The sequence below is a fragment of the Episyrphus balteatus genome, chromosome 2 (assembly GCF_945859705.1).
Source record: "Episyrphus balteatus chromosome 2, idEpiBalt1.1, whole genome shotgun sequence".
Taxonomy (NCBI): domain Eukaryota; kingdom Metazoa; phylum Arthropoda; class Insecta; order Diptera; family Syrphidae; genus Episyrphus; species Episyrphus balteatus.
Window position 1 is genome coordinate 47,242,039 of NC_079135.1, and position 14,055 is coordinate 47,256,093.

The 14,055-nt window shown below is 29.0% G+C and overlaps 1 protein-coding gene across 1 annotated transcript in view; it reads left to right on the top strand.

Annotated features, from left to right (window-relative positions):
* Nucleotides 1–14,055, top strand: part of LOC129912560 (BAI1-associated protein 3) — a 153,605-nt gene that overhangs the window by 58,559 nt on the left and 80,991 nt on the right. The window contains exon 3 of the mRNA XM_055990854.1: nucleotides 2,279–2,498. Within this exon, the coding sequence (XP_055846829.1) occupies nucleotides 2,279–2,498 (220 nt within the window). The remainder of the gene's footprint in view (nucleotides 1–2,278; nucleotides 2,499–14,055) is intronic.

Below are 14,055 nucleotides of genomic sequence, written 5' to 3' on the forward strand. Positions count from 1 at the left end.
CTCTGCATCTTTCTTGCTAATCAAGGAAACTTTCTCTTCGAGTTTTTTCACTTGCAGCTGAAGACTTTGAACTAGAACTTCAAGTTGTTTTCTTGCCGCTATTTCAATTTGCCATTCATCATAGTAGTTTTTTGATTGGTCTTTCTCCTTTTCTTCGATGGAACTCTGTTGATCTGTGATGTCGATCTCTTCATTGATCTTGGTTCCTTTTTCGCTGATGTTTTTAACATCTGTAGTATTGTTTGAGGTTGTCGATGATGTAACCCCTGAAGTTAATTTGTTTGGGGGAGTTCTTTGCATCTTTGAACTCCGTCTCTCAATATTTATAAGCAATAATTGGTCCTCCCCAGAATCCATAGGACCGACCTCTAAAGAGAGTGGATTTACCAGTTTAACTGGATTGCCACCTGGGGTATTTAATCTATTCGTTTTGTTCATTGCCATAATTTTTTTTTTTTTTTTAACTGTGTTTTCGTACCATAAATAGGTCAGTTACTTCTATCCATAGTTTATATTCAGCCGCCCCACAGGGTACAGACGCTGACCAGTGTGCCGCACAGTATGTGTCAGACGCTCTTGGATTTAATTGTGAGCTGGTGCATTCAGAGCGATATTTCTGTTCTTTTGCTCCTAGTTCCTGAAAAGATAACTCAGGTGGCTCGTCGTTAGTTGGATATCCAGCGGGCACCGCGAGGAGGTGACGATGCGATTTTGCCACGAACCTGAATTAAAAAAAAAAAATTTTAAACTAAAAAAACTATCTAAAACGTTTTTGAGCTCGTAAATGCTTTGTTAGTTTACAAATGTACCATTATTATTATTCGTTCCAGGCTTGAAGAAAACAGTTTAGAAACTATCTGCTTGAAGAAGTTTACTGGAAGTATTGAAAGCCCCTTGTCTATTTGATAATGACATTCAAATTACTTTATGGAGCATTTGTGTACATATATTAAAAGTTTCATAAACAGCACTCCAAAATCAGATATTGTAGTATATTGTTGCGGGGTCAAGATTTATATTTATTAAGTTAAGTTGTAGTCGGAGGAATCGGAATAGCGGATTGAACTTCATTTCTGAAAAATGTTAGCCGCAGTACCTTATCTTACAAAGTTTGGATTTTCGCTTTTTCAAATTTGTTTCTAAAAACTGCCAGAAAAAGCTTAATTAACTAACCTCTTTGTGGCAGTCGCCATAAGTTACTTCAAGTTATTGAAGAATATGGAAATACTCTTTTTCTTCGAAATGAGAAGAATTATTAATTTTGAGAAGATGTCTATGTGGAAAAAAATAGTTTCATAGAATTTACAGATGCCAAGGTAACAAATTATATAAATGTTTTGGGAAAAATATTATTTGTTTTAAATCTGAATCTGGCAATTTTCTTTCTTAATATGAGAACATCTCATGAAACTACAGTTACCGCAACTAAATCTTCTCAAAACTTTTATTTAAAATAAGTCAATTCTATTTATCAAAAATAGACTACATATTTAAATTACAAACCAAAAAATTAAGTTTTAGAAAACCTAACTATTATGTTGCCTGAAAATATTATTTCCTTTTAAAGAGTAAAAATTTTAAATAGAAATATTTACAATCTCCCTCTTTTCTCTAAACTCCAGAAAATATTTAAAATTTCCTTGATGTGGCCTAAAATATATATATTGAAATGCATGAATACGAAATATTATTCCCTTTTTGTAAAGACCACATCATCACCATAGACCATGTATCTACTATACCTACATTACTTTAAATCTAACCTAACATTTATTTTTCGTATATTCATGGAAGATCATTATACGTAAGACTGTGGTTTCCTGTTTCTGATGGAGATGGTATCTAAGTTTTAGGTTCAAAAAAAGGAACACATATTTCAAATACAGCAACAGCACCAGCAAGTAGATGTAAATATCTCTTTTTATTACATGCTTTTTAGTATCCTTTTATTTTTTGTATGTTACAACAAAACAACAACAAAATAAAAGGGTTTTTAGAATGAATCGGTGCGGTGCACTCATTCTGTGGGAGGTTGCAACCTCAAATACAAGAATATTTCTCTTTAGCTTTGTTCAAACAAAAAGAGCGGTTGACATTTTAGTTTTGTGCAATGTCGATGATGGTGTACCATTTTAGAAAATCTTCCTTAGAGACTAGAAGAAATGTGGTTAGGTAAACAAGAAATTTCGTCAAATGGAATAAATTTAATTTAACGTCACAATAACTACTATTGAATTTTGTTCAAATTTGAAAAATTTCCTTTTTTTTTTAATTTCAGGATTTCCCAAAGTTGTTCCACCACCTGGCACCACACCCGCACAGAATTTAAGTTCCAGACGACAATCAAGAGCATTAGAATGTTTAGTACCACCACGAACTGGATCATTTCGACAACGCAGCTCACCAGTTCATCAGCCAGCACCACAGGATCGCCCACCATTGGCGTTTTGTAAAAGGAGACTATCGTGGCCAGAAGTTGATCCTAGATCAACATCGGGGTAAGTTACTTTTGAGAAAGAAGCAAGGAATTTAAAATTGTCTAAGTGTCAGTGTAATGATTAAATACTTAATTTATATATAAATCCTTTCATCTGATATCCAAGTTATTAAACCCTTTTCATCCTTATTCTCTTCAAAACTTAACTTTTAAGTGGAAAATCTTTTCTGAGAATTTCATTAGAATTTAATTTTAGGGAATCTAACAAACAAAATTCATATAAAAGTATATCTTTAAGGACACTCAGTTAAATGTTTTAAGGATCCCATAGAGTAGCCAAAAGCTCTCATGGTCTTTAAAGTGGGTACCTATATCAAAAGAATCCTACATAGCTACAAATAAGGCAGACTTTTATAAGAGAAAGAAAAAAAATCCTGAATTCAATTATAATTGTGGTAATATATGGATGGTTGCCACTCAATTTGATTAATCCCTTAGAATGCCATTAGCAATTATTGCCCTTCCTCAACACACACAAAATGAAAGAATTTTCCCGGAATCGGCCAATATCTATTTATGCTCAAGTGAGTAAACATAAATGGTTGAGTGAATTAGATTTCTTCTATCATCACCATATATACGAATACGTAGAGCCCACATTTATACAAGTAATGACGACTTTCGATTTGTATGTATAGGTATTATATAGCTAAATCTGATTAATCCAAATGTGTTGCTTATATCCAGTATGTCGTCGATGTCATCGTCTTGTGAAAGCATCAACTCCTCATCATGTTCTCTATACTCAAATTAAACGGAAAAAATTGTTTTTTTTTTTCGTTTCCCCTTTCATTCCATTCAATATTACTAAAATCAAATTATCCCACAAAAAGTCCTAAGAAAATCACATGAAAGAAAGTTATTTTACCACAAATTACCCAGTTACTGGGTGAATATTACCCAATCTGGAAAACTTTTGTACCTCCGACAAGGAGGAGGTGATGCTATATTTTTCATCATCAAGCAGGACAAATGAATGCGAGGAAAAAGTTGAATTTTTGTGACGAATAAAAACGAAAAAATTTTCTTGAATAAAAATAAAGAAAAAAAAAAAAAAAACATTTTAGTGCAAGAAATATATCGATTTCTAAGAAAAACAATGCTAAGGCTGATTATAACTTTGATAAGAGCGTCAAACATGGATGACTTTATCTCGATAATACCCAGAGAGAAAATACCGATGGGATAACTTAAACCCTGGTGTATTAAACTTTATTTCTGGAACCCAAACCACTCAATCGATTTACTGCAAAATGCTCAGTATTTAACTTGTTGTAGTTCCTCAGGAAAATACTTCTTGTATATTAAGTTCAATTTAACTATTAACAAATTTTATTTTTCTGAACTGCCAGGCAATTTTTTTTTGCTAAAGACCACAAGATTATTTTCATCCGCGAAAAATTATAGGCTTCTAGAAACTTGTATAATTTGAAGAAGGCAACTATATTCAATATGGACAAAAATGCGATTTTTATGGTTTTGATAAAAAACGGTTTTTCGATTTAACAGACCGTTTTCGATCTGTAGAAAAAAAACTTCAAAAAGATTGCAATTTCTTATATAGGAAAAAGGTTCTACTTAGTACAATGTAATTTGCAATAGATGTAACAAAAAACCTAGGCGTGTAGGTTGCACTCAGGCAAGAAAAAAATCGTATAGTTTTAGGCAGAGGGCAAAAAGATTGCAATTTTTTATATAGGAAAAAGCTATATATAAAAAATTGCAAACTTTTTGAAGTTTTTTTCCTACAGATCGAAAACAGTCTGTCAAATCAAAAAACCGTTACTGTAATAAATGAAGGTAATAAAAAGATCTACAACTTTTACTTCAAATTCATTTTTAAAAAAGCTCAAATAAAAGAGATATGACGAAAATAAGAAAATCACCCTTTGACTTGCTTCCTTAAAAAAAACCACCCTAACTCTTAAACCGAAGGTTTAATCAAAAAAACTTATTTAACATATTCTGTAGGAAATTAAATTATCTTTAAGATTGATGTACATTGTTTTCTACTAGGTCCAATAATACGCGAGTTATGTGAAAAAGTAAAATAAATAAATTTTCAGAAAAACTCCATTTTCGGGAGGGTCTGCCGGGGGTTTGGCCCCACTTAAAATGTCTGCCATTGGTATATTTGTTATCAGTGAGTATGTGGCGTTGGTTATCTATAAATTTTAAGTGGTTACCTTCACTAAATCGATTTTCAGAAAAATGGTACTTTTGATGCGCTTTGTCTCGACAACGCCCAAACTAAATGCAGGCAGACTAAGGTATTCGTCATCACCATGACCCAGACTACCTCTGACATTCATATGAATCGGTTACCTCTCACGCAAGAAATCTGCTCCCGGCTCTCGGTCTATAATTTATACCTGCCTAAAACTACTTTTTTACTAGCTCTATAGGGCAAGTATTGGTTTCCTGTCGAAAAAAAATTGAGGTTTTAATCAAAACCAACATTACGATGATGGAGAATTCCGAAAAAGTGGGTCCCGCAATTCCGTCCGTGCGTCTGTGCGTCCATCTGTACACATTTCCACAGCCTAAACGGGTGGATGGATTTTCTTCAAATTTGGTACAGATGATTTTTATGGAATTCTGAAAGTTAGTTTTTTTTTTGTTTTTTTTTATATCTCGTTTAGAACGTATACCTCTCATACAAAAAAATACAATGTTACGAATTTCTCGAAAACGGCTCTAACGATATTGATAAAACTTTGTATACGTAATATTTAAAGCAGTGGCAATAAAACTGCATTTTCATTTTTTCTCAAAAAAGTCAAATAACAAAAAAAAATTTTTTTATTTAACAAAATTTTTCCCTAAATGTCGGCTCTTCCCCAATATCAATTTTTTTTTTAAATTTAGATCCAGCTTTTAAAATCTACAAGTAGACTAACATAAAAGTGTTTTGAACTGCAAGAGCAAGTACGTGCGACCCCAGTCGTGCATTTTATTTTTTTCTGATTTTCTCGTAAACGACTAACCGAATTTAACGAAAATTTTTGTAAAAAATATTGAAACAGCTTTAACGTTTTAATTAAAAAAATTCAAAAACATAATTTTTGGATTTTTGAATATATATTCGATTTTTTTGTTTGAAAATTAAAAAAATTGTATAGAGACATGGGGGCCAATTCTGGTTCTGTGAATAAGTGAAACGAAAAGCTTTTTACTTTTTCAATCAAAATTTGATTCTCGTTCTGTGAGAAAATGAAAACAAACATCAAAATTATTCATATGAATATTTTTCTTTCACTAAATTATTCAATTGTGAATGTTTGAAGTCGAAACTTTGAAACATATTAAATGGATAATTTTTTGAAAAAAAAGTAGAGGCAAGAGAATCCTTATTTTTATCAAAAGATAAGATAATAGAACTTGAAGTACAAAATTTAGAGATGAAAGAAAAACGGTTAAAGGTAGAGAAAAGGAAGGTTATATAGCCTTAGAAAACCTCCAAAACACTTTGGCCAATTTGTTGAATGCAATAAAAGAATACATTTTTGTTTAAATTTGATATTTTTATTTAACTTTTTTTAAAAATTTTTATCTATAGAAATTATTTCTTACAATTTGCTCTCGAATATTTCATCCTTCGACTAACACATTGCACTCATTATTAAAATTTCCCCCTTATATTCATTTCCGTTTCATCTTGGTGGTTTTTGTTTTGCAACATCTCCGAATATAGGAATCGTGAGAAGTGCAATACCACTAAAAATCAAAGGATCTGCACCAGGAAGGAGGATTTTTGTTTCTTAAATTTCTTCTGATTAATCTTATGTTATTTCTAGAAGAGAAAATCTATTTGTATGGTATTACAGCACCAATTTACATCGTTATGTACCAAACCTTTGCGTATTCCTCCGATTTGTTTGAATTAGAGTTCTGACATAAATTGAAGACAATTTTAATAAATGCAAATTGAAACAACAAAACAATTTAAAAATATTATTTTTCGTTTTGACATTTGAAACAATTCAAAATCACAATCCCAGTAGAAAAAAATTCACCACAGTGAAAGTTTTTGAATTCAACACGTTGTTTTCATTCGCTGGACGAGAATCGCTTTTTCGTTTCAAATGAATCGAAAAAGTGAAAAGAATGTGTGAAAGCGAAAATGAAAAGTTTTTTTTCGATTCACGTGTTCACAGAACCAGAATTGGCCCCATGGTTTCGGGGTGAATGGTTTTTAAAAATATGTTTTTTAATAACAAGTTTTTTATAAGTTTTTATATAAAAATATTCTAAACATCCTTTTTTAAAAGTGCAAGTATACATGCGACCCAAAAATGTCATATTTTGACTTATGAAAATTTTGCCTGTGTCCTGTGAATAGTAAAAAGAAAAAAATAGTCGTTATTTTGTTTATGGAAGATTTGTAATTAATTTATTCATAAATTGCTATCGAAATGTATGAAAATTTGTTATAGGGGAGGTGGGGGCCATATCGCCCCTTTAGTGTTTGACAAGTTTGATTTAAATGCAATCTATTTGCAATAATAACACACGTGTGCTATATTTTCATCAGTTCTCACTCCAGCACAAGCTTTGTGGTATACCATTTGGAACACATTTTCCACTTAATTCAACTATCTTTTGGATTGGATCTAGAAAATAGTTGCAGGCAGAAGATACAAATGCTATCTGTAATGTCCTCTTCACCAAAATCATCACTTTACAGTATTATTTGGCACCAGTCGCTTAGCTTTTTGGCAAATTTAGCGGTAACCTTCTTTTTTCACTTTTTCTTAACTGCCTGATGTACTGTTTTATTTTTTTTTTTTTTTTATCTTTACGACTTCTTCTTTGGCAGAAAATACTTTTGAACATTTACTTTCTATTACAGAAAAAGGAAAAGTTAAAAATTTAAATTTTTTCAGTGCTAAAAATACTACTTTAACTTTTCTGCGTCTCAACCGAATTTGCTCAAATTTACAGACGTGATCGATCATACGCCAAGGCACTTATTTTATATTGAAAGTGTTGCAAATTTTACTTTTTTTTCATATAACATGCAAAAACAGTCTTGCCCCCACTTCCCCTATATAGTATTGAATAAAATGTTAACGAAACTGAACAATTTGTTTAGTATCACTTCGAGTGAGCAAATGTTTCATCCGATACTGTATGTATTTAAAAAAGTCATTTTTTCGAAGCTTGGAATAGCATCAATTTATTTTGAATTTATATCTTAAGTGCGCTACTGTTTAAAAAAAACAACAGAAAATTGCCCCTATCACTAGAAAATATCAAAACATATTGAACTATAAGATTTAAGCTTGAAATATTAACTATTTCCTAAAAATAATATTCTTTTTATACTTCCATCTTCATAAATCTTTTAATTTTTGCACAGGGCTTAAAAAATTATATTCCCTCCATTTTGTTGCGTTCTACGCGAAATTCCAATTAAAATATTAATTGCACATGAGAAATTAATTTTCAAATCACGTGCATACGTGTGAGAGTAAACCCTACTCACAAAAAAAAAAAAAAAACACTCATACACCCCAGTCAACGGGTTACGCACTACATCATTCCAATTCTCATTTCAAGTAATTATGATTAACCAGGTGGTATCACGTATTTTATTTCAGAATTTTCTCATACGAAATACATAATTATTTATTTACACCAACAACAAGACAAAACAAAAAAAGAAAAAAAAAACACACACAAAAAATACTTCCAACGAATTTTAATTACAGAAACATAAACCCCTGGGTGATGTATGGTTGAAGCTTTATAAAGAACCCCTAATTGCCACAAACCAAGAAGTACCTTCATTTTCAGCTGGGTGTCCTACCGTAGTGTTTGTATACACTTAATGATCATTGCCTTCACACTACTTCCGGCGTTGACGTCAGTTATGTTGGTGTTGGTCAGCCATCATCGAAATACATCCAGTTGCCATTACTCTCTTGATTATCTGGCTGCATTTATTATGAAAAGTCATTATCGAAAGAACAAAAAAAAAACAAAAACAAAATTCATCTCCACCAATGTCTACCTTATTAAAAATCCGAAATCCCATTCGAGTTTTATTGATAAAATAGCGGGAGATGGGGTAATGGGAGATTAATTGTGTATTCAGGCATTTTGCGTAGAAATTCAGGATAATGACGCAAAAAAAAGATGTTCATTCACATACCTTCACGAATCACAAAGCAACTGAATGTTGTAAACCTTGTAAATTGTAGATTCGTGTAATTTTGCACCTCAATAAGGACAAAGAAAAGAAGGAGGGCGGATAGACAAAAAGTCTATAATCCTGGTTGTTAATCACGTGAAATATTCAAAAAATTCAATGCGTGCCAAAGAATCTTGCACGAGGCTTTGTTTTCCATCGATCTTTTGATGATAACTTTCTTTTTGTCTTTTTCCTTTTAAAATCAAGGTAATTATAAGAATTTGAATATTATTTTCTTTTTTTGCATTCGTGATGTAATGTTTTCAAAATGGAGGTAGAAAATTCTTAGAAACGTGAAATTAATTATATTGGTTTGAACTCACATGTATTTGACATTTTTCCAATTCAAGAAAAAGTTCTGGGGAAATTTGTGATTGAAATAGTTTTGATAAAACGTGGATGAAACCGCAAATAGTTTGACATGTCATTTCCACTTAAAACCTGTGAAAAAGGTAAATTTAGGATGTCACATCACGTATAGGTACTTAAAACTAAATTAAATGTAAAAATTGAATTCACTTATTGAGTTTGAAAGAAATGCGAATGAGCTGAATTTAATGGGAATTTTTTTTATAAAAAAAATTGTTTGTTTTTGAACTAATTTAATACTAAATTTTAATTACAACAAGCAGATTTAATCCCACCCTTAATTTCTTCTTAAAATTATAAGCTTACCTAGGCTATTCAATACTTAACCTTAACTACTTTCTCGTTGCAATAAAAACGAACTTCAAGAAAAATAATCTTCTCTCAATGACATTTATTTGTAAACTTTATCCTGGGTGAGTTTAAAGTGTGACATTTGATGCAAACTTTGCCATATAACTTCAATTTTTTTTTTATGAAGTGCACTTAAGATAAAAAAAACTACCATTTACACTTTTTTTGGAGCAAAAAAAAAAAAAAAAAAACAAAACAAAAAAAAAAATACCTTAACCTGCTTTGAAGAAAAAAAAAAAAAGAAAAATTTAATTAGTCCGCCAATAAGGACAAACAAAAATAAAAGTTTTTTTTTTTCTTCGAGAAGTATTTAATTAAAAACTTTCAACGTGGTGTTTCCGTTGTTGTTTGTCTGTCTAACTTTTATTTTATTATTTTTTCTTTTGTCGACTAAATGTCAAAACAATAGCAAAAAAAATTAAACTCTTATATCGCTAAAACTTTTAAATACTTCTTATGATTATTATCTTTAGAAACCTGGTTGAGTTTTGTTAATTTTTATTAGGAATGAAACAATTGTGTTAGTGACAGAGATGAGGGTCGTGGAAGTTGTAGTGGGTTGTGTCATCGAATTAATTTTGACTCTGCGGTGGTATCATTTTTTTCAAAAAGTCTTTAAATGTGGCAAAAATGCTTTCAAAAACTTAAAATGAATAAAACGCTGAGCTGCTATTGTTTTTGAAAATCTTAAAAATATAAAAGAAGTTTTAAACCAAAACCTTCAAAAATGAATTAGGTGCAGGGTTGTAAAAAATCATTTTATTGCATTTGCTCTCCATTACAAATTAAAAAAAAATATTTACTACAAATAAAAAAAAAATTCCATTGAAAAAAAATATTTATTGCAACTAAAAAAGAGGTTGTCTGTAAAGTCGGTTTACGGACGATGATTTTACGTGATAACGTCGTAAGAAAACAGGTTGAGTGCTTTTAAAATGAGTCAATTGAAGCGTTTATTTATTTCAAACAATCATAATTTACATGAAAAAGCTAAAAAAAGTACCTTTTTCCTTTTCTCATTATATTAATTTTTTTACTTTAAAAGCTTACAAAAAAATTATACCTACCATTAAAAAGCCAAATATTTCTTCCTAATAATAAAACCATTTTTATATTTTTACAATGCGCAAAAAGTATTAAAATAATTTATTAAAACAATAATTTCTTATGAAAAAAGTGAAAAAATCATTTCCATCACCCAAAAATTAATTTTTTTGATAAAACAACCTATAATAAAATTTATACCTCCTGAAAGCTTATTGCTTCAGCTCAATATATATATAATATAATATATCGATCATGTCTATTAGGCATCTCCAAAAAGAGCTAAAATTTTTTGAACTCGATCAATTTTCATCAAAAAAAGCAAAAAAAACATATAATTTTATCTTCTCACGCTATTGAATCAATTTTTTTCAATGACAACCTATAAAAAATTTTATATCATGTGATATATTTCACCTTTCATTTCATAAAGCCATACTGAAGTTTTTATAATGCGCAAAAAGTATAGAAATAATTTATTGAAAACAATCATTTTCATCAAAAAAAGCAAAGAAACATCTGAAATCTTATTGTCAGGTCTATGAGACATCTACAAAAAGAGCTAGAATTTTTTGAATTCGATCAAATTTCATTAAAAAAAGCAAAAAAAAACATTTATTTTTATGTTCTCAGCCTATGGAATCAACTTTTTTGTTTGACAACCTATAAAAAATATATAGCATGTAAAAGCTTATTATTTCACCTTTCATATGACGTATCAATCTCATTTTAAAGATGCCTACAAGAGAAGTTAGAATTTTTTAAAGTCAACCATGTCGAATTTCCAGACTGAGATTAAGGCACTTCCCACACTGGTGGCTGTTCGGGGGGCAACAGATCTCCACTGGTGTTTTGAGGTTTTTCGCAAGTTTCTTGATTTAACATTGTGTAGCTTGTAGTCAGTCTACCGTTATGTGTGATATACCAAATGAAAGGTAATTGTATCAGGATACTCATAAAAGTTTAATTAAATTTCTATCTGCTCTTGGTTAAAAGTTATAACCTGTTGAATTCTAAAATTTTATTTTACCTTTATCTCAAAATTGTGTTTACGAAAATGATTGAAACTTCGCACACATATAGTCGTGGTCATGGTCTATCATTACTCCATATATTTTATTCCTGTATCTATTAAAAAAAAAGATAAAACTAAAAAACGATGAAAATCAGTTAAAAACGGTAAAAAAACGTGTTTTTTTAAAACTTGTTTTTTCCGTTATTCGGTCAAAACTCTCTAAACGATTCCAAGTTTTTGCACATGTATGCATATACATGTTCTATAAGTTTGAGATTTTTTGAACGCTCCAAAAAAAAGCTAAAAATCAAAAATTACCCAAAAATACCCCTAAAAAACAAGGTGCTTTTCAAAAACTTATATTTCGAAACGCAGAGTGTTGGAAAAAAATCCGTATCAAATGCCTAATTTTTTTTCCTCATCTTTTACCTGGCTTCTTTAGAATTGTCAAAAAAATTTCCTTTACCCAAAATCATCATTTTGTCATAGCCCCAACACGTGTACAACGTTCAAACAAAACGTTATAGCTTAGTTTCAATTTTTTTTAGAATTTTTTCTTAAATGCAGTTATTCTTAAATTAATCTCATCTATCTATAGCAAAAAAATCAATTCTCTACGACTTCGCGTTTAGATTTTAGCCCAAATTTCATCTTTCCGTTTTATCCCTGTTTACCCTATTAAATGACGGAATTTTTAAAAATCCTTAATTTGGATTAAGCTTTAGGTTATTATCTTTCAAATAAGTAATAGAAGATTTTTTGATCTCTAATAGTTTATTTTTAATTTTTAATTGAAATTTTTTGCCGCACAGCGAAAGTGCAAGAAAATGGCGTCACTTTTTTGTGGTGGCTGCCATGGTTCATCGATTTATAAGATATCACGTCAAAATATTTGCAATAAAAAAAATTTTGATTGCAACTGAAAAATATTTGCATTGAAAAAAAATTTTATTGCAAATAAAAATTTGCATTGAAAATAAAATTTTTCTGCATTAAAAAAAAATTTCAATGCAAAATGTGTGCATTAAATATTTTTTTAATACTCGTCGAATTTCTTACAATTTTGACCATAATGTATACATACACTTTTAAATATTGAAGATAATATACGGTCAAAAAGCCAAATTTGTAATAAATTCGACGAGTATGAAAAAAAAATATTTAATTCACACATTTTGCATTCAATTTTTGTTTCAATGCAGAAAATTCTTTATTTGTAATACCTACATTTTTTTTCATTGCAAAATATTTTTATTTGCAATAAAAATTTTATTTTCAATGTACCTAAATTTTTTTCATTCATATTAAAATTTTTTTCTAAATGCGAAATATTTTTAGTTGATAAATATTTTTTTTTTCAATGCAAATATTTTTCAGTTGCAATAAAAAAAAATTTTTTTCTTAAGCAAATATTTTTCAGTTGCAATAAATATTTTTTTTCGATGCAATTTTTTTTTTATTTGCAATAAATATTTTTTTTTTTAAATTTCAAATGCTTTTTTTTAATTGACATTTTTACAACCCTGATTTAGGTGTTATTCAAAAATTTAACTTTTCCTTAACCCCTTGTAGCCCAACATATCTGTTACAAACCAAAAAAGATCCCACAAAAGCTGTACAAATTATATTTTTCTTCTTTTGAAGCTTATAACATAAATTTTGAATATTGCCTTATGGAAATAGTACACCATATTTCTAATAAATGGCACCAATAGTTTTAAATTTTCAGTTAATGTTGAAAATTCGTTTTTTTTTTGAAAATAAGAAAATTTGTGTAAAAACGACGAAACTCAGAAAAAATATTTTTCCTGCATAAACTAACGGGGTTTTATTTTTGGATTTAAGGAAAGTGCCTAAAAATAATTATTAGATAGTTTTTTGTTTGAACTTTTTTATTTATATACAAAAATAGATTATTTAAACTTAAATTTCGAAATAACAATGAAGATATTGAAATTTTAAAAAATATGTACATGTTTTATAATAGTTAAAGGCAAGTCAATTGACATTATTAACTTTAAAATTTGCAATCTTGGGTTACAAGGAATTCATTTCTTGTTTAAAAATTCTATTTTGCTATTAAAACTGCTATCTAATTTTAATGGAATATAATAAGAAGAAAATAAAAATAACGACTGGGTCAAACGCTCTAATGTTTTAAGGTTTTTATGAAAAAAAAAAAAATAAAAATAAAAAAAAATAATAAAAAATAAATAAAAACTGTTTTTATAATTAACTAAACACCAATTTAAATTATTTCGATTACGAATCAAGGTATGATATTTAATTTCTTGTATAGAAAGTAATTTTTAGAAAAAATTGAAAACCGATTCAGCCGTTTAAAAAAAGAAATAATTTTTTGTATTTAAAAATTTTCTAACACAAAAAAAATGGTATGCCTTTTTGAAAAAATAATTTTATAATAGGTACCTACTTAAAATGATATTTCAAAAAATTTATTTTCGAAAAAAAAAATTGAAATATTTTTTAAAAATCCAAAAAATTATTATATAACAAAATAAAAAAAAGGAAAATACACTCAAAAAGATTTAAATCTTTTTGTTATAAATAAATTTGAATAAA